The sequence below is a fragment of the Salmo salar genome, chromosome 05 (genome assembly GCF_965601325.2).
Source record: "Salmo salar chromosome 05, fSalSal1, whole genome shotgun sequence".
In the NCBI taxonomy this organism is placed as follows: domain Eukaryota; kingdom Metazoa; phylum Chordata; class Actinopteri; order Salmoniformes; family Salmonidae; genus Salmo; species Salmo salar.
In genome coordinates, this window is record NC_138295.1 from 57,999,576 (window position 1) to 58,020,488 (window position 20,913).

Genomic DNA, 20,913 nt, shown 5'->3' on the forward strand with positions numbered 1-20,913 from the left:
TATTTAGGTGTATTTATACTTTAGTACACACTCCTATGGCTGCTGTGTCGTCTGTGTTAGCACTGAAAGCACACTGTTGGACTGAGTGAGCGATCTTAACCTATCCCACTCCACTGTGGGAGGAGCTCATGAAATCTGTACATTATGCGCAGGGTTATGGGAGAGTGAGTTCTGCTCTCATACTATCTCTCTATAGCACATGGAGCCAGTACATATTAGTAACAACTAACACACTGGTCTTTAGCGGCAGGAGCACTACTCACTGAACTGCTGTAGGTGAGGTTTTTGTTACTAGATGAAAAGTGTACATATGAAGGTTGGTGTATGTTGTTGTTTGGGCAGTGGTTTAGATGATTATCTGGGTTGTCCTTGTCAATGGTTATGAATTACACTACCGGTCAAAAGTTTTATATCACCTACTCATTCAAGGGTTTTTCTTTATTTTTTACTATTTTCTACATTGTAGAATAATAGTGAAGACATCAGAACTATGAAGAAACACATATGGAATCATGTAGTAACCAAAAAAGTGTTAAACGAATCAAAATATATTTGATATTTGATATTCTTCAAAGTATCCACCCTTTGCCTTGATGACAGCTTTGCACACTCTTGGCATTCTCTCAACCAGATTCATGAGGTAGTCACCTGGAATGCATTTCAATTAACAGGTGTGAGTTCTTAAAAGTTAATTTGTGGAATTTCTTTCCTTCTTAATGCATTTGAGCCAATCAGTTGTGTTGTGACTTGGTGGTGGTGGTGGGGGGGGGGGGGGGGGGGGGGGGGGGGACGACGACACAGAAGATAGCCATATTTGGTAAAAGACCAAGTCCATATTATGGCAAAAACAGCTCAAATAAGCAAAGAGAACCAACAGTCCATCATTACTTTAAGACATGAAGGTCAGTCAAAACGGAAAATGTCAAGAACTTTTAAAGTTTCTTCAAGTGCAGTCGCAAAAACCATCAAGCGCTATAATGAAACTGGCTCTCATGAGGACCGCCACAGGAATGGAAGACCCAGAGTTACCTCCGCTGCAGAGGATAAGTTCATTAGAGTTACCAGCCTCATAAATTGCAGCCCAAGTAAATGCTTCAGAGAGTTCAAGTAACAGACACATCTCAACATCCACTGTTCACAGGAGACTATGTGTATCAGGCCTTCATGCTTGAATTGCTGCAAAGAAACCACTAGTAAAGGACACCAATAAGAAGAAGAGACTTGCTTGGGCCAAGCATTACGAGCAATGGACATTAGACTGGTGGAAATTTGTCCTTTGGTCTGGAGTCCAAATGTAAGATTTTTGGTTCTGTCACGACTTCCGCCGAATTCGGTTCCTCTCCTTGTTCGTTCGGCGGTCGACGTCACCGGTCTTCTAGCCATCGCCGATCATTCATTTTTCCATTTGTTTTGTCTTGTTTTCCCACACACCTGGTTTACATTCCCTCATTATTTGACGTGTATTTAACCCTCTGTTACCCCCATGTCCGTGTGTGGAATTGTTTGTTGTTTCGTGTATGTGCACGTTAGACTGGTTTGCGCTGGGTTATGCCAATCTGTATTGTGTTTAGTGTTCTTAGTGCCGTGTGCTTTGTTCATCGAAATAAAAGGCTCCGTTTGCTACCCAAATTCTGCGCTCCTGTGCCTGACTCCCTTACAGCCACTTACAGGTTCCAATCGCCGTGTCTTTGTGAGATGCGGTGTGGGTGAACGGATGATCACCACGTGTATTTCTAACCATAAAGCATGGAGGAGGAGGTGTTATGGTGTGGTGGTGCTTTGCTGGTGACACTGTCTGTGATTTGTTTAGAATTCAAAGCACACTTTTCAGCATGGCTACCACAGCATTCTGCAATGAAACGCCATCCCATCTAATATGGGCTTAGTGGGACTATAATTCATTTTTCAACAGGACAATGACCCAACACACCTCCAGCTTGTGTAATAACTATTTTACCAAGAGGGAGAATGATGGAGTGCTGCATCAGATGACCTGGCCTCCACAATCCCCTGACCTCAACCAAATTGAGATGGTTTGGGATGAGTCGGACCGCAGAGTGAAGGAAAAGCAGCCAACAAGTGCTCAGCATATGTGGGAACTCCTTCAAGACGGTTGGAAAAGCATTCCACGTGAAGCAGGTTGAGACAATACCAAGAGTGTGCAAAGCTGTCATCAAGGCAAAGGGTGGCTATTTGAAGAATCTAAAATATATTTTGATTTGTTTAACCCTTTTTGTTTACTACATGATTCCATATATGTTATTTCATAGTTTTGATGTCTTCACTATTATTCTACAATGTCGAAAATAGTAAAAATAAAGAAAAACCCTTGAATGAGTAGGTGTTCTAAAAAAAATTGACCGGTAGTGTATGTGTTTGATAAGACTGTCCCATTATGAATGTTGGTTCCTCCAATGAACTTGAGGTTTTTGTTACGATATAATGACTGTACTTCTGTATAAAGGCTGTTGATAACTAACTTCCCTCTCTGTCTCTTCCTTTCATTATCTTCTTATTTAATCCTTTAGTTTTTCTCTCTCTCCCCCCCACCAGATCCAGTAATGGCACAGCTATTGTTTCTTATAATTCTGTATGCTCTGCCATCTCTTGTTGTGGCCATACATAATTCAACAACTGGAGGTAATTATGGTGTTTGTGTGTGTACATGTGCGTGCAACGTGTGTTTGTGTAAGTGTGTTAGCAGTTAGAAATACCATAGAGATTGCAAAATGACCTAAATGGAGCATCATCACAATGTTGCTGAATGCATGGAGGAAGGCGTTAGATGGACTGATGATTATAATTGGAGTGTAATACATCTCATGGCTGTAATGTAGACTACTGTAAGTGATTATTCTTCCACGCATCATGTCTTTCTCTCGTATCCTTTTTAGGCTGTGCCATCATCCGTCCTCCCAGAGATGGAGGCATCCGCTACAGAGGCCTGACACAAGAACAGGTACAGTACTCTCAATACCATCGCAGTACACTCTTAGAAAAAAAGGTGCTATCTAGAACCTAAAAGGGTTCTTCGGCTGTCCCTGTAGGAGAACCCTTTGAAGAACCCGTTTTGGTTCCATGTAGAACCCTTTCCACTGGGGTTTCTACATGGAACCCAAAAGGGTTCTCCCGTGAGGACAGCTGAAGAACCCTTTTAGAACCCTTTTTTTCTAGGAGTGTACTACCACTGTTATCACAGTACTATCACTACTATCACAGTGCTATCACTACTATCACAGTACTGTCAAAAGCCCTTACATTAACTCCTTTAATCATATCCAACCCTAGATAAAGTAGAAATAGCTCATATAGTTAGTTGCTTGTCAATTCTGACATTATCGCCCCTTTGATTCTCTCTAGCATGGCCATATCTAGTGGCTACCATGTTGTTGTTGTCATAATCATAGCAACGCATGGAAGCCTATAGGAAAAATGACTCATTAGTCAGATGATGTACATATTTAAAGAGATAGCTAAACATAAATCTACGTCATCTATTTCTGTGTGCAGATTCGCAATGTGCAGATCCTACCAGTGGACTACGAGATAGAGTACATCTGCAGGGGGAACAGGGTCATAGTGGGCCCTAAGGTCAGGAAGTGCCTTCCCAACGGCACATGGACCGACATCACACTGCACAGCAGGTGTCGTAAGTACTCTCTACTTTATTTACAGCCAACCCGTTTGACTTCATTGTCACTCTATTGTCACTCTCTAAGGGTAAATTCCCTCTTCAATGCCTGTCAGAGTGAATTCCTGGACGGGTCGGTTCTGGGGGAGGGGGGGCAGTGCCCCTGTGACAACAATTTTGGACCCCCTTGTGGCCCCCCTAAATGTGGAGTATGAAATCATTTTTACATAACACATTTTTGCTATCGTTCTTTTTTTACATCCATTATTAGACAGTGGCAACGATGATGATTATGAACATGGTCTTTTGCCTGCTAATGCCTGCAATGCAGTGAAGAAAACGATATAACGACAATAACGTCTAATGTAACTGGCCCCTCTAACAGTACAACTGGCCCCAGCTTGGCCCCCCCAGTTGAAATGGTCTAGAACCGCCACTGTTCCTGGATTGACTAGACTATATCACTGCCACTACTTAAGGATATCTCTGATGTATCATTGATCGTTGTGCACCATTCTGCTCTGTGTTCATTTCATCAACAATAAGTATGACAAAATATTTGTCAACAACCTATTTTTCCTGACGAAAACGAATGACGATAACGAGAAGCCATTCAAAAACGAAAACGGTAACAAATTAGTTTTCATTTTAGTTGATGAAAATGTGAGATATGAGAATTCCACATGAGACAAATGGGCATTCAATTTGACATGAAGCTCCTTTTCATCTGTTTTTTCCAATCATAAATGTGCATGCCTTCGCAGAATATGTAATGCAATCCTTACATTGGCAGAATTAACGTCTTTCAGTTGCACGGTCTGATTGAGCTGAGCTGATCTGCCCAGCTCTCCCACACATGTCACTTCAGTCACTCGTCAAACTTTTTAACTGATACATAGCCAGCAGGCCAGGACACTTCAATTGTAACTAACCTTAACTAGTAACAACGTTTCATCTCTCTTACTTTCAATGTAGGCTTATTTTTGCTTTGATCACATCAGATTGGAAGCTCAATTTTCCCATGTGCGCTGTGTTTAATCTGTGTTGGTGCTCTCACGGTCGACAAATGTGAGCGCAGTTTATTTCAGATTGGAAATATTAATGCTATTTGCTGAGTATTAGGAGTATTAGCCGACCAGCTGGCTCTCTTTCTGTCGAACCATCTGGTTTCCGAGCGCCTCAGAACGGGACTTGACAGGAAGCCTATGGCAGGAGCGGACGACACAACCACTGGTTTTAATTGGCTGATCTCTCAGCCTATCACTATCTAGCGCAACCCTTAGAACCTTCCTCTAAGTGTCCTGCATCCGGGGGCCAGTATTTGTTTTGTGTTCGTGTGCAACAAAGATAGGTCGGTTAGCTCGTGCAACATGGATATTACAGAGTCTGCTATATCATAAGTGTGTAAACAGCATTCAATCAGTGTACATCGTGTTACAGGGCGGCTAGCCGAGTTACGTTGGCTAGTTATTAGCATGAACGGCGATATGTGAAGCACCATAACAAAACTTTTCTGCCTCGACTCCTCATAGTCGTGTGATTCGCTCAGAATTTGAATTGATTATCATGTCACTCAGTAAATCTCAAACGGTCCCCACTGTTACCAGGCTCTTTGCATCAGCAGTTGGAGCCTGGAGACGAGGTTAGGAGTACAGTATTAATTCTGGCATTGTTGGAAAGCTCAGATTCTCCACCTTTTAAAGGAATCACTGTTATTTACCCCCAGCCAATGGTTATGATTGGGAGAAAAGAGCTGTATGCCTAAATTGTTTAACCTGTAGCCAAGGCTTTGTAGCTTAAATGGTAAATCATGGCTGACATTGGTTACAATCGGCCGCAATAGCAATGTGCCAGCTATATTAGGGGATAGTAGGCCTAGTTGGACAAGTCTATCTGAATGTGCACATGATGGAAGTAAGAGGTAAATACAGTATAAATACAAAAGTATGTGGACACCCCTTCAAATGAGTGGATTTGGCTATTTCAGCCACACCCGTTGCTGACAGGTGAATAAAATCGAGCACACAGGCATGCAATCGCCATAGGAAACATTGGCAGTAGAATGGCCTTACTGAAGAGCTCAGCAACATTCCAAAGTGGCACCATCACAGGATGCCACCTTTCCAACAATTCAGTTCATATTTCAAGCCCTGCTAGAGATGCCCCGGTCAACTGTAAGTGCTGTTATTGTGAAGTGGAAATGTCTATGAGCAACAACGGCTCAAGCTCACAGAAAGGGGGTGAAGCTCGAAGAGCGTAAAAATAGTTTGTCCCCAGATGCCAGGAGAACGCTACCTGCCCGTGTGCACAGTGCCAACTTTAAAGTTTAATGGAGGAGGAATAATGGTCTGGGGCTGTTTTTCGTGGTTCGGGCTAGGACCCTTAGTTCCAGTGAAGGGAAATCTTAACGCTACAGCATATAATGACATTGTAGACGATTCTATGCTTCCAACTTTGTGGCAACAGTTTGGGGAATGCCCTTCTATGTTTCAGCATGACAATACCTCCTGTGCACAAAGCGAGGTCCATACAGAAATGGTTTGTCGAGATTGGTGTGGAAGAACTTGATTGGCCTGCACAGAGCCCTGACTTCAACCCCATAGAACACCTTTGGGATGAATTGGACAGTCGACTGCGAGCCAGGCCTAATTGCTCAAATTCAGTGCCTGACCTCACTAATGCTCCTGCGGCTGAATGGAAGAAAGTCCCCGTAGCAATGTTCCAACATCTAGTTGAAAGCCTTCCCAGAAAAGTGGAGGCTGTTATAGCAGCAAAGGGGGTACCAACTCCATATTAATTCCCATGATTTTGGAATGAGATGTTCGATGAGCAGGTGTCCACATACTTTTAGGTATGTAGTGAATGAATTATTTAATTGGAAGGAAATGCACTGACTAAAACAAGACAAACATTTTTTTTGTTGACTGATAATAACTAAAACTAACGAAGAAGGAAATGATTAAAATGTGACTGAAATTTATTTGAAGACTAAAACTAAATAGAAAAAAGCTGCCAAAAAGAACACTGGTACCGTAGTAGCCTGGGTGCCAGTCTGTTTTCTGCTCTCTTGCCAACTCCTTGTAGAATTGTCATGCCATATATGTTCCATAAGGAGTTGACATCAGAGCAGAAACACACTGGCAGTTAGTACATGTCATGTAAATATGACTGCTGTCATTCTCACTAACCTTCCTCCCACTACTCTGTCCATCTCTCTCCCAGTGCTGCTGTGCCCTCGGGTGTGGACGTCCCTGGAGAATGGGAGGGTGGCGCTGAAGCCCCCTGGGCCACCGGTGGAGGGCACCGTGCTGCACTACAGCTGCCATGCTGGCTTCATGCTGGAGGGCAGGAACATCTCACACTGCACCAAGCTGGGCAAGTGGGACTCACCCAAACCTGCCTGTCTCTGTAAGTGCGGAATGGAATCCCAATCTTTTCATGTTACTCAGTTGTGATGCTTGTGTTGATATGAAATGTTTTGGTTTAGCTTCGAAATGGAAAAACAACACATATGCTCCATGGAAACATACATAGACAAACCAATATACGTTGAGTGTACAAAACATTAGGAACAACTTCCTAATATTGAGTCGCACCTCTTTTTCTCTTAGAACAGCCTCAATTTGTCGGGGCATGGACTCTTCAAGGTGTTGAAAGCGTTCCATAGGGATGCTGGGCCATGTTGACTCCAATGCTTCCCACAGTTGTGTCAAGTTGACTGGATGTCCTTTGGATGGTGGACCGTTGTTGATACACAAGGGAAACTGTTGAGTGTGAAAAACCCATCAGCGTTGCAGTTCTTGACACACTTAAACCGGCGAGCCTGGTACCTACTACCACACCCCATTCAAAGGCACTTAAGTCTTTTGTCTTGCTCATTCAGCCTTTGAATGGCACACATACACAATCCATGTCTCAATTGTTTCAAGGCTTAAAAATCCTTCTTTAACCTGTCTCCCCTTCACCTACACTGATGGAAGTGGATATAACGAGTGACATCAATAAGGGATCATAGCCTTCACCTGGATTCACCTGGTCAGTCTATTTCATGGAAAGAGCAGGTGTTCCTAATGTTTAGTACACTCAGTGTACATTGATATATTGTCAATATAGTTGTGTGTCCATGCATGTTTTCTACAATGGTGTATATGCTTTGTTTTGTGTGCAAATCATAGGTGTGTGTGTATAGGTACAAATGATAAGTATTCAGCTTCTTTGGATGAAGGTCAATTGTATTTACTTGAATCCTCGCATCCTCTCTCCTTGCCGCCTCCTCAAAACACAACGGCGGAGAAGGTCAGAGGTTCCTCCCCTCGGTTCCTCTTCTGATTTTGAGAAGGAGACAAGAAGGGAGAATGCGAGACATCCAGGAAATACAAATGACATTCACCCCCCTGTTCTGTGTACTTGTCTTAAACATGAAGTTATAGTACTGCCACCTGGTGGACACAAGCCATATTTTATGAATAATCGTGAATGATTGTGTAATACCCCATCAATTTTACATCTGTGTTCTCGTTTTGTAGGCTAAGAATGGGCTTCATATTTGTTCAAATGTATATGTGCTTTGGTATGAATTTACTTCAACGTATTTGATGCCCAAGAAGAATCACGAAGTCGAGAATTTGCAACCGTTTCATTTGAACTACACACATGAACTACATCTCCCACCAATCAGCTGTATATTTCTCTAATTTGAAAAGCTTGCAGGTCTCCATTTATTTTATATATTGTTTTCATTTTCAAAAAGTACTGGCTGGCAAAAAAAAACCCTGCTTAATCTAATATACAAAACATCAGACGGCCTGTAACTAACTGGTTCTTATCGTCCTTATCGCCAAGATTGTGCAAAGCTGTCATCAAGGCAAAGGGTGGCTACTTAAAATATATTTAGATTTGTTGAACACTTTTTTTGGTTATTACATCTTTCCATATATGTTATTTCATCGTTTTGATGTCTTCACATTTATTCTACAATATAGAAAAATAAAGAAATAAATGGAATGAGTTGGTGTGTCCAAACTTTTGACTGGTACTGTATATATATTAAATTCATTTTGTGATATAATCTTGAAGCCCATTCGAGAGATTTTGGGACATGACCCGGAAGTGAAGCGGATGTGGCCGTCACTTCCACAGGGTATACAGACAATACAGTAAAAGTAGTCTACAGTGGGCCTACATACTGATGTCAATTTAAGGATTATGGAGTACTGTACATGTGTAGTGAGTAACACGTATAGTGCATCAATCCATGAAGAATGAAACAATTCACAAACATCACACAGTATTAGTGTTGCATTTACATACGCTAGCAGTCACCAAATCATTTTTGACTATTAACAAATGTAATTTTGTCTTTTCTATTTGCTTGCCACAGATGACAGAAACTACAAAGGTAAGAGAGATTGGTTTTGGTTGGTTTGTCTATGAACGTAAAAGCTCATTGAAACAAATGTTGCAAAAAGTTGTAATGCTTCTGTTAAGCACAAGAGGGCAGTGGTGCATCATTTCTAGAGCAGGAAGCCTTCTGCTGACCAGTAATTCTACTGGTGAAGGATTTCAACTGATTCGAATTAGGTAAAGGGAAAAAATAATCCTGTCAACACCACATTGTCCAACTGAATGCGTTCAACTGAAATGTGTCTTCCGCATTTAACCCAACCCCTCTGAATCAGAGAGGTGCTGGGGGCTGCCTTAATTGACATCCACGTCTTCGACGCCTGGGGACCAGTGGGTGAACTACCTTGCTCAGAGGCAGAAAGACAGATTTTTACCTTGTCAGCTCGGGGATTCAATCCAGCAACCTTCCGGTTACTGGCACAATGGTCTAAGCACTAGGCAACCTTGCCAAGAGTAGAAATTACACAAAATAGGCTATAGTTAAATTGTTGTCCTTGTGGCATTGACAAGATTATTATTTGTTTGTCAGTTTTGTTAAAGATTATTGCTTCATTAAAGAGGCTACCTATTATATGCCTGTCGTAAAATACTGGGGTAAGACTTTTCAACTCCTCTTTCAGATCGTACAATATCACTAATAATTATTTGATGATTATTATCAACCATTAACGACAACATTACTCACTCATTTTAACTTAGTCTTCTCCTGCGCCAACCTGTCCTATCGGTGCATAGAAAGCACATTTTCTTCCAAAATCTCCATGAAATGTGAACCAGACTTACTCTCTCCTGTTATCTCTCATTAACTCTCTCGCATTCTCTCTCACGTTCTCTCTCTCTCTCTCTTTCTCTCTCTGTCTCTCACCCCATCTCTCTCTCTCTCTCTCTCTCTCTCTCTCTCTCTCTCTCTCTCTCTCTCTCTCTCTCTCTCTCTCTCACCCCATCTCTCTTCATTCCACTTATCACTCAGTGTGGTATCAACACCCACTTACTGCCTTCTGAGCTGGGTAAAGGTTAACACCCGGGCCTGTCTGTGTCTGTGTGTGGAGGTGTGTGTGTGGGTGTGTGTTAGCAGCAGTCAGAGGAAGTCAGAAAAAGCATTCTCTCCTCTGTGATCTTAAGCCCTGTGTTCTTATAGGTTAACCAGAATAGGGATTCCTGTACCACACTGGATCCCACCACTGATACAGCTGATATAATAGAAAGCTCTGGCAGAGGTGTTGCGACAGCGTTTTGTTTCTAAGGCTGTGGGCGACATTTTAGTCACACACACGAGCACAGATCTGTACAAAAATACCGTAAAATTATAATCGGCTTCGTGATTTAATTTGAAGCTTTTCTTCAACGATGTGCCTTATAAGGAGGAGATTATTTAACCAGAGTTAAAGGGGCAATCTGTAGTTGCAACATCCACTTTTGGATTTATACAGTACATGTATTGTATTGATTATTGAAGAATATCACTTATAAACGTCATACCACATCAGAACCCAAAATACAGTATAATCTTGTTTTACTCCATTATTTATAAACAATGTAATTGTAAACAAACACGATATAGCCTAAAAACATACAACTATGAATGTAATATCATGGGTAGTCAGTCCCTGCATCCGTAGCTCTGTCTATGAATTTGAGAGTGGTTACATTTCTCCAGCCCCATCCCTCAGTTATTGACCAAAACCAGTGGCGAGGTGACCGCTTTGATTTTGTTTTAATTGCAGATTGCCCCTTTAAGTAAACTGTACGATGCGCACCATGCACGCAATCCAACTGAGAGTTGCAGTATTTGGAACTAGCATTATATTATTTGTCATACCATCTATTCAAAATGTTGGTTTTTTTGCACAGTGCTCTTGTTGTGACAAATGTCTGCCCCATTATGTGTTGTTCGGTGTTTGCTGGCATATAGACGGCCGCGTAATGGAATAGCGTTTAAATATCAGGTGTGAATAATACATGGCATGCTGCGAAGTTCAAACAGGTGATCAATGAGAGAGAGAGAGAGAGAGAGAGAGAGGAGGGGAGGGGGGAGAGAGAGAGAGAGGAGGGGAGGGGGGAGAGAGAGAGAGAGGGGGAGAGAGAGAGAGAGAGAGAGGGGGAGGGGGAGAGAGAGAGCGAGAGAGAGAGAGAGAGAGAGAGAGAGGAGGGGAGGGAGGGAGAGAGGGAGAGAGAGAGAGAGAGAGGGAGGGAGAGAGAGAGAGAGAGGAGGGTTGGAGGGAGTGAGAGAGAGAGACAGAGAGAGAGGAGTTCTACGTCATTGTGGGCTACAGATGGCTCAGCGGGTTAGAGGTTGGAACACGCATGGTGCTGGCTGGCAACACAAGGGCTGTGAGTTGAATCGCCACCTGCGCCAAGTATACTGAATAACAGTTAGTAGCTTTGGGTCTGCTATTGACTATTACTGTAGTCAGATGCAATTCAGTAGTAAATCCACTCCACTGTAATCGTACTGAGGTGGAGGAAGGAAGGTGGCTATTTCTCCATCACACAATCTATCCCAATGTGCACAAAAATAGTATTTCTACAGTGATATTACACAGAGAACCTAAAACCAGCCTAATTGTTGAGCAAAGGTGGAATGCATTTATAGCATTGGGTTTATTCTCTAGTCCCCAGAGTGCCAGTAGCTGTTGCCAATGAGTCAGGTGTTACATTTTAGCCGTGGAAGAGGTGGAGTCATGAGAGCGTAGCATTACTGACTAATTCTATCATTCTATTATAGCTGGCTCTAATTCTGTTATTCATATTGGCCTACTGGGGGGTATGAGAGCCCTGTCTAAGAGCTGACAGTGAAACGGTGGCTGCGTCCCAAATTGCACCCTATTATTTAGAGCACACTACTTTTGACCAGAGCTCTACTTTATAGGGAATAGGGAGGCATTTGGGACGCGCTCAGTGGTGCATTGGCTCATTAAAGGGCAATGAGAGGAGGCTTTAAAACTTCTTCGGGATCGGTGTACCTTCCACGGGACGGTTGAGCTAACGTAGGCTGATGTGATTTGCATGAGGTTGTAAGTAACAAGAACATTTCCCAGGACATAGACATATCTGATATTGGCAGAAAGCTTCAATTCTTGTTAATCTAACTGCACTGTCCAATTTACAGTAGCTATTACAGTGAAAGAATACCATGCTATTGTTTGAGGAGAGAGCACAGTTTTGAACATGAAAAGTTATTAATAAACAAATTAGGCACATTTGGGCAGTCTTGATACAACATTTTGAACAGAAATGCAATGGTTCATTAGACCAGTCTAAAACTTTGCACATACACTGCTGCCATCTAGTGGCCAAAATCTAAATTGCAGCTTTGCTGGAATAATACATTATGGCCTTTCACTTGCATTTCAAAGATGATGGTACAAAAAAATACAAAAGAATGGTTGGTTTTGTCATTGTATTTTCTTTTACCAGATCTATTGTGTTATATTCTCCTACATTACTTTCACATTTCCACAAACTTCAAAGTGTTTCCTTTGAAATGGTACCAATAATACGCGTATCCTGGCTTCAGGGCCTGAGTTACAGGCAGTTAGATTTGGGTATGGCATTTTAGGCGAAAATTGAAAAAAAGGGGCGGATCCTTATTAAAGTGGACAGATGGTTCAAACAGCAGGTATGCTGTAGCCTGTACAGTAGCAGATCTTGGCTATACATCACACAGACTGACTCCAGGTCTGCTTAAATGAAGGGAAAAGGAGAGCAGGGAGATTGATGCACTGACTGGTCCACTGCTTTTGCTGATTTGTCAAAGTAGCCCTTGAGGCATTTTATGGTCTTCTATTGGCTTGTGGCTTGTGTGAATGAATGTTCTTTCATTGGTTATTGTGGTTGAGAATCGATTTGGCTCACTGTCAATCTAAAGTCTATGTTGATTTGATAATCAAATACTTGATATCTATCAGTGTACCCTCTATTTTCCAAGATAAAGTTAACTTATATATTGATATATATACTGTATATTGATTTGAATAATCTATTGCTCCCAAAATATGAATTAGAGTGACAGATACCGAGAGTGTGCCAATACTCTTTGATTGTAGAAACTAGGTGTTGCACACACACACACACACACACACACACACACACACACACACACACACACACACACACACACACACGCTCACTCACAAGCTCGCACGCACACACACTCACAAGCTCGCACGCACACACACTCGCACGCACGCACGCACACACACACACACAATTAAAAAGTTGGTAAATAGGCACACATGCGCGTGCACACACACACAATTCAAAAGTTGGTCAATAGGCACTGCAGTTTATAGTGCCCCCTTAACCATCCCCCCTGTCTCGCTTGCTTTCTCGATGTCTCTACACATTCACCGACTAGCAAATTGTCCTCGCTCATACACATATGCACACACACACACACACACACACACACGCACACTCATAGCCTCTGCTGCAGTGGATGATATACCTTTCGCGTATCATTCCTGGACACTTCGTTTCATCCTCTACAATTGGAAATACGGGTCGTTGCACGGACAGATTATTTTAAAACCCTGAAATTACGCACAGTGCGATTTGCTTTTATTAACCAGAGAATAAGAACAATTCAAACGTTATTCGTAATCCGGAGCTCATTTTCTCTCGTCTGGACTGGTCGCGCGCGCATACCTTTCGGTGCAAAATCATGGTGATCATGAATCATTAGAAATAACCGAGTAGCATTATTTTAATGTCTGTCCAGTATTCTACATCGCGACGGAAAGGGAAACTATCCTGCCTCATTAGCTTTTACAGCACTTGAACAAAACCATTCAATTTATTTGCTGGACCCAATTAATTGGACACTTCATTTTAGGTTTTGGAATTATTGAACTCTGACTGCTGAACGACAAAAAGAGGCAAACGTGGTTTCCAAACAAGTTATACCCTATTTATAAACCCAACATTCAACGTTGATAAAAACACGAACTATTTGCGTTGTATATCATGCGCCTCTGCACTGACAAATTATAAATCGAAACGATTAGTCCAGTGAAATAATATAAAGAGCAGGCGAGCTAGGCTATTTCTTATTATTGGCTAACAATCTTTCACTGTCTGTTAGCGAGGCGAACACGTGAATCCACTTTTTGGAGAGCGCAAAGTTCTTGCAATGAAATGCTATTGCGATTCATTGCAAATTCACCTCGAGGCTCTCTAAACTTTTAATTACAACACAATCTCCTATTATTCTAATACGAACCCAACTCCACTGCAACATTCGGAATATCGCTCCAATTCAATTTACCTGACCATGGCGGTAATTGGAAAAAGTCTGCGGCAATTATCGAGTGTTGCGTCCGGCCATATTGCACTTCGAGCATCGCTCACCTTACTTCTCCTCTCTTGGCCGTGCCCGTCCCTAGGCAAGAAGAAACTCTACATCGGAGCTCTTTTCCCCATGAGCGGCGGTTGGCCGGGCGGCCAAGCATGTCTCCCCTCTGCGCAGATGGCTTTGGATCTGGTGAACAACCGGACGGATATTCTGCCGGATTACGAACTGGAGCTGATATACTATGACAGTATGGTGAGTAGATGTTGGATCAAATAGATCAATTGTTGTAGTTAAAAAGTGAAAGCCACATAATCAGAAGAGAAAACAACTTTATCTTGGTTTTTCACAAGTCTATAGACCAGTTGAAATGAAATTAGACCAGTTTGTGTCCATGTAATATTAAATACATGAACACTTCATTTATATTTCAGTTACAGCCTTTCTTCTTTACACATGTCTTCACATTGTTAAAACTTGCCAACGTGATATTGATTTCCAGCAGGCATACTCCTTTGAATGTATTGCGCTTATAGCAGGTGGGTGCAATAATGTGACAACTCAGCAGCATACTAATTTAATATTGTCAAGGGAGTTATGTACCAAAAGCCAAGTTATATTACCGCTTTTAGAATAGTTGCACAGTTGCCCATTTAATTTAAAAAAACAAAACAAGGCAACAGTAAACTCGTCATCCCCCACAAAAGATGCAGCGTCCCCCTTGGGCAAATTGAGATATCACTCGCAACTAACACATTTCAGTTACATTTTACATTTTAGTCATTTAGCAGACGCTCTTATCCAGAGCGACTTACAGTAGTACATTTCTTTTTTTCGTACTGGCCCCGTGGGAATCGAACCCACAACCCTGGCGTTGCAAACACCATGCGTTGCAAACACCATGCTCTACCAACTGAGCTACAGGGAAGGCTGTTAATTACTATAGCTCCGGCTTTAGGCCAATCAGTGTCATTTTGTAAATGCCCGGATCTCTATGGCAAGACAAATCATTGACCCAAATGTCGTCAAAATCGGCCTAGTGCTGTCTGAGATATCGCATGTGGCTAATGTACGAATGGACAGAGACCGATCCACAGTCGCCTCTTCGATTTCATGGTGGTGGACGATAAACTAAACTAATGCCAAGTCAAACACTGATATTGGCTTGCTGCAATTCAGCACCAATGACAGCGTCAGTGGACAACCACAAAGCATCAGCTGGCTGCTAAATGACGAAGTGGGAGGCAATAACTGGGGCAGAAACAGTGAGAAACATATAAGATGTGTAGTGAGTGAATAGTGCTGACATTTGAAAATGCCTATATGATGAATGATTGATGAGAGACAAGCAGCAGGGTGTTTTGTTAATTTAATAACACAAATATTTGGCTCTATCATTTCCTGGTTAGTCACTGGAGCTTAGTGGTCAGCTAATGGTCAAATGGGTCAGTGATGGTCAGCTATAGACATTTTTTAAATATATTTTTTTAAGACAGATCACCTCATTTGCTTTAACACACAGCCATCCTTCCCACTGGGTTTCCATGTCAATCATACTACAGGACAGATGCCTCCACTACACCCGGGCGTACGGCACACAGGCATGAAACAGTTAACTGTGCTGTGACTGGTTAAGGAGCAGTGCTCGCTTTGTTCTGATTGGTGTAAAAGGCTCTGCAATGGAATCCCATTGTAAAGAATAGGGGAGAGGAAAGTTGGCATGGCAACACAGTTACCATTGAAACAAACAGGCTTCGTATTTTTCTACTTTCAATTAGATAAGAATATGGATGAATAGATATGGTTGATGTATACATGTTGAGATTCAGAGTTTGAAAATCATATACAAAACATGACGTTAGGCTGTGGACATATGAAATATATTGACTATACATATTATTTAACTTGAAACAGCTTTGTGAATCAATGGTACTGCCCATGGAATACAATATATTCTAAAATCTAGAATTCCCGGAATTTATGGGATTAATCTCACCCATTGGTTGATTTATGGTTCTCTTTTTGTTTTGACAACCAATAGATTTACACCTTTGTGACAGACCAATACGTGACTAGAACCAAATCAATGAACATGTCAGACAGTGACACTTTCTTGAATGTAGCCTGCAGGTGCGTGCTAGTGTACAGTTATTGCTAATTACAGTTGGATTTGATGATCACTTTAACGATCAGTGGGTTGTGAACGCTTCACGCCTGGCTGTAATGTTAATGAGCAGCTTATGGCATTAAGAGTGAAATTATAGGAGATGGAATTGAATACGGCTAATATTTACTTTCAGTTATTATCCAATCAACAGCTTTTTTTGGTCAGCTACCAAATATCACACAGGAAATCATAACTCGCACTCTGTTTGAGCAGGAGATTTAGAAATAAGAATCACCATCATCCAATTGTTTGTCTTCTTAATTGCTTTATAATATCTAGGGTTGGGATATGAAATATGAAGAAGTGCTCGGCTTGGACGTATAACGACGTTCAATAATAGAACGTGTTCGTCTACCGTAAAGGTCACAATAGTTCCAGTGATGCTTCGAAATGTGATCCGTTTGCCTTGGGAAAAGGATGACTCATCAAATATAACATGACATAATTAGATGCTGAATAATGAAATATCAAGAAGACTTTAGTATAGATGAACTTCAACACTTACACCGTTTATTTGTAATGCAGCGTATCTCCCAGTGCGGCAGGTAGCCTAGTGGTTCGAGCGTTGGGCCAGTAACTGGAAAGGTTGCTGGATTGAAACCCAGAGCTGACGAGGTAAAAATCTGTCCTGCTCTTGAACAAGGCAGTTAACCCACTGTTCCCCTGTAGGCCGTCATTGTAAAATAAGAATTTGTTCATACAGTGGCAAAAAATGTTATCTGATCTTCATCTAGGTCACAATAATAAACAAACAATAACACACAAACAATTATATGTTTTCATGTCTTTATTGACACACGGTGTAAACATTGACAGTACAGGGTAGGAAAGTAATGTGAACCTTGGATTTAATAACTGGTTGACCCTCCTTTGACAGCAATAACCTCAACCAAACGTTTTCTGTAGTTGTTCAATAGACCTGTTCAACAGTCAGGAGGAATTTTGGACCATTCCTCTTTACAAAACTGTTTCAGTTCAGCGATATTCTTGGGATATCTGGTGTGAATTACTCTCTTGGGGTCATGCCACAGCATCTCAATTGGATTGAGGTCAGGACACTGCCTGGGCCACTCCAGAAGGCATACTTTCTTCTGTTGAAGCCATTCTGTTGTTGATTTACTTCTGTGTTTTGGGTCGTTGTCCTGTTGCATCAACCAACTTCTGTTGAGCTTCAATTGGCGGACAGATAGACTAACCTTCTGAAAAATGTCTCGATAAACTTGGAATTCATTTTTCCATCAATGATAGCATGCTGTCCAGGCCCTGAGGCAGCAAAGCAGCCCCAAACCATGATGCTCCCTCCACCATACTTTACAGTTGGGATGAGTTTTTGATGTTGGTGTGCTGTGCCTTTTTTTTCTCCACACATAGTGTTGTGTGTTCCTTCCAAACAACTCAACTGTAGTTGCATCTGTCCACAGAATATTTTGCCAGTAGTGCTGTGGAACATCCAGGTGCACTTTTGCAAACTTCAGACGTGCAGCAATGTTTTTTTTGGACAGCAGTGTCTTCTTCCATGAACACCATTCTTGTTTAGTGTTTTACGTTTCGTAGACTCGTCAACAAAGATGTGAGCATGTTCCAGATATTTCTGTAAGTCTTTAGCTGACACTCTCGGATTCTTCTTAACCTCATTGAGCATTCTGTGCTGTGCTCTTGCAGGACGGCCACTCCTTGGGAGAGTAGCAACAGTGCTGAACTTTCTCCATTTATAGACCATTTGTCTTACCATGGACTGATGAACGTCAATGCTTTTAGAGATACTTTTGTAACCCTTTCCAGCTTTATGCAAGTCAACAATTCTTAATCTTAGGTCTTCTGAGATCTCTTTTGTTCGAGGCATGGTTCACATCAGGTTATGCTTCTTGTGATTAGCAAACTCAAATTTTGTGAGTTTGTTATAGGGCAGAGCAGCTCTAACCAACATCTCCAATCTCGTCTCATTGATTGGACTCCAGGTTAGCTGACCCCTGACTCCAATTAGCTTTTGGAGAAGTCATTAGCCTAGGGCTTCACATACTTTTTCCAACCTACTGTGAATGTTTAAATTATAAATTCAATATCGACAAGAGAAATACAATAATTTGTGTGTTATTAGTTGAAGCACACTATGTTTGTCTATTGTTGTGACTTAGATGAAGATCAGATCAAATTTGATGACCAATTTATGCAGAAATCCAGGCAATTCCAAAGGGTTCACATACTTTTTGTTGCCACTGTAACTGACTTGCCTAGTTAAATAAAGGTTCAATAAAAATCTATCTACCTGGGAAGACTGCTGCTTGTTTGTTTGTGTGGCAGTATAGGGAGAGAACATTAGACTATTTACAGCACATTGAGATCTATACACAGACACACCACTCACCCTCTCTAGACCGTTGCCATGGTTATATCAAAGCGGAGACTGATAACTTTGATCAATTATTAACTGTGGTGGAGGGAGACAGAGGTACAGAAATGGCGTGATGAGGTGCTCTCTGTGTAGGGGTGCCGTCTTTCGTATGGGACTTTAAACTGGTGTCCTGACTCTCTGTGATCACTAAAGATCCCCTGGCACTTATCGTAAGAGTAGGGGTGTTAACCCCGGTGTCCTGGCTAAATTCCCAATCTGGCCCTCACACCATCATGGCCACCTAATCATCCCCAGCTTCCTATTGGCTCATTCATTCCCCCTCCTCTCTCCTGTAACTATCCCCCAGGTCGTTGCTGTAAATGAGAGTGTGTTCTCAGTCCACTTACCTGGTAAAATAAGGCTTAAATAAAATGTAAAAATCTCTCACTTCCCCTTTAATTGGCGGCTGGAACTCAACTTGATAGGACTCAATCAGGGACCAAAATTATTAATATGTCCACACGGTCCACATGTATCAAATTCATGTATGCACCATTTAACACTATGACTCAAGTGGTACTCAAGATTTAATTACAGGGGGAGATGTAGAAATTCACAGTGACTTGAAATAAGACATAAGATCCCTCTGATCCTCTTATATATTCACACTTCTTTTATACTATTCAATCTGAAATGCAATTAAAGAGAATAAAGTAGATTAGCATATGTGGCTTCTTCTCCTATTCTTTCTGTGGGATTGGTTTCTCATCAAAGTCTCATGGGCGGATAGATTGGATGCTGGAGTAGTATCGCAGTAGTGCTAACTCTGACACTAATATTGGGTTGCATCGTTTCAGCACCACGGACAGTGCGTGTGTGTGTGTGTGTGTGGAAAAGAGGAGGGTTATACATCCCACCCTCACAACAACAAAAAACATGGTTTTCGGACATGTGAAGTTTCACTTGTACATTTTTTACATGTGTTTTTCCTTTATAATTTATTTTTTATTCCCACTTCCAGCTACATCTGGTCTCCCATCCAGAGACTGACCCTGCTTAGCTTCAGAGGCAAACCTGCAGTAGGGTGCTTTGTTGCTATAATGAATTTGTCAGAACATGCAACTGGAAAAAAGGCAGGGAAAGCAAAGACCAGAGTAACGTAACCAAAGATAGGGGAAACGGCAGGGAAAGCAAAGACCAGAGTAACGTAACCAAAGATAGGGGAAACGGCAGGGAAAGCAAAGACCAGAGTAACGTAACCAAAGATAGGGGAAACGGCAGGGAAGTGGGAGGCATTTTATTTAATTGCATTATCATACGTTTTTTCAACTGAAAACTATTTTTTTGCATTAATTTACATTTCATTGGCTCTCGCATTTAAAAATTATTTTGTTTTGCTATCAATAGTTTTGGGTTTATGTTTTGCATTCAATATCATTCTTTTTGTTTGGAATACTAAGAATGTTGTTCTGGACTACAGAAGTTTTGCTTCATATTAATGGCACAAACGTAGCTCACTCACTAGAGCAGGGTTAGGCAACCCTGGTCCTGGAGGGCTGCAGGTGCTTCATGTTTTTGATTGAACCAACCTGGAAGTCCAGGTGTGTTGAATTTAAGCGATCACTGAACTGATCAATTAGCTCAGTTGGTCCATGTGGTGCCTAGTTAGAACAAAATCACGGTTGCCTACCCCTGCACTAGAGGATTGCACCGTGTAACAACGCTGTTACTCAATTAAAAGTGTTTCAAGTGGCAGTCCTTAATTGAAACATTAACAAAGTGTTCTCCTTGCCACAGTTTCGGTAAACAGCTGATGGATGGAGCTGAAGAAATGCAACGACTCTTATATCCATAGGCTACGCTATGGATGCAAGTACTGACCATCCATCAAAATTATAGTTTTAACTATGTTTTTAGGTTATACAGTGTTTGTTTACATTTACTTTGTTTACAAACATTGGAGTAAATGTGAGTATTCTTACATGTGAAACGGCAAGTTAGATTGTCTCTTTAGATGTGGAATTGCAAGGTCACATGAAAAACAATCACACGGTAAAGTGTTTTCAAATAAGATTTTTACAGGCGTGATT

General features: G+C 41.6%; 1 protein-coding gene across 1 annotated transcript in view; it reads left to right on the top strand.

Annotated features, from left to right (window-relative positions):
- The window catches only part of LOC106605218 (gamma-aminobutyric acid type B receptor subunit 1), a 52,702-nt gene that overhangs the window by 1,846 nt on the left and 29,943 nt on the right, over positions 1–20,913 (top strand). Inside the window, exons 2-7 of the mRNA XM_014200627.3 lie at positions 2,554–2,640; positions 2,895–2,959; positions 3,511–3,649; positions 6,854–7,039; positions 9,012–9,029; positions 14,419–14,579. Of these exons, the coding sequence (XP_014056102.2) occupies positions 2,562–2,640; positions 2,895–2,959; positions 3,511–3,649; positions 6,854–7,039; positions 9,012–9,029; positions 14,419–14,579 (648 nt within the window). The 5' untranslated portion in view covers positions 2,554–2,561. The remainder of the gene's footprint in view (positions 1–2,553; positions 2,641–2,894; positions 2,960–3,510; positions 3,650–6,853; positions 7,040–9,011; positions 9,030–14,418; positions 14,580–20,913) is intronic.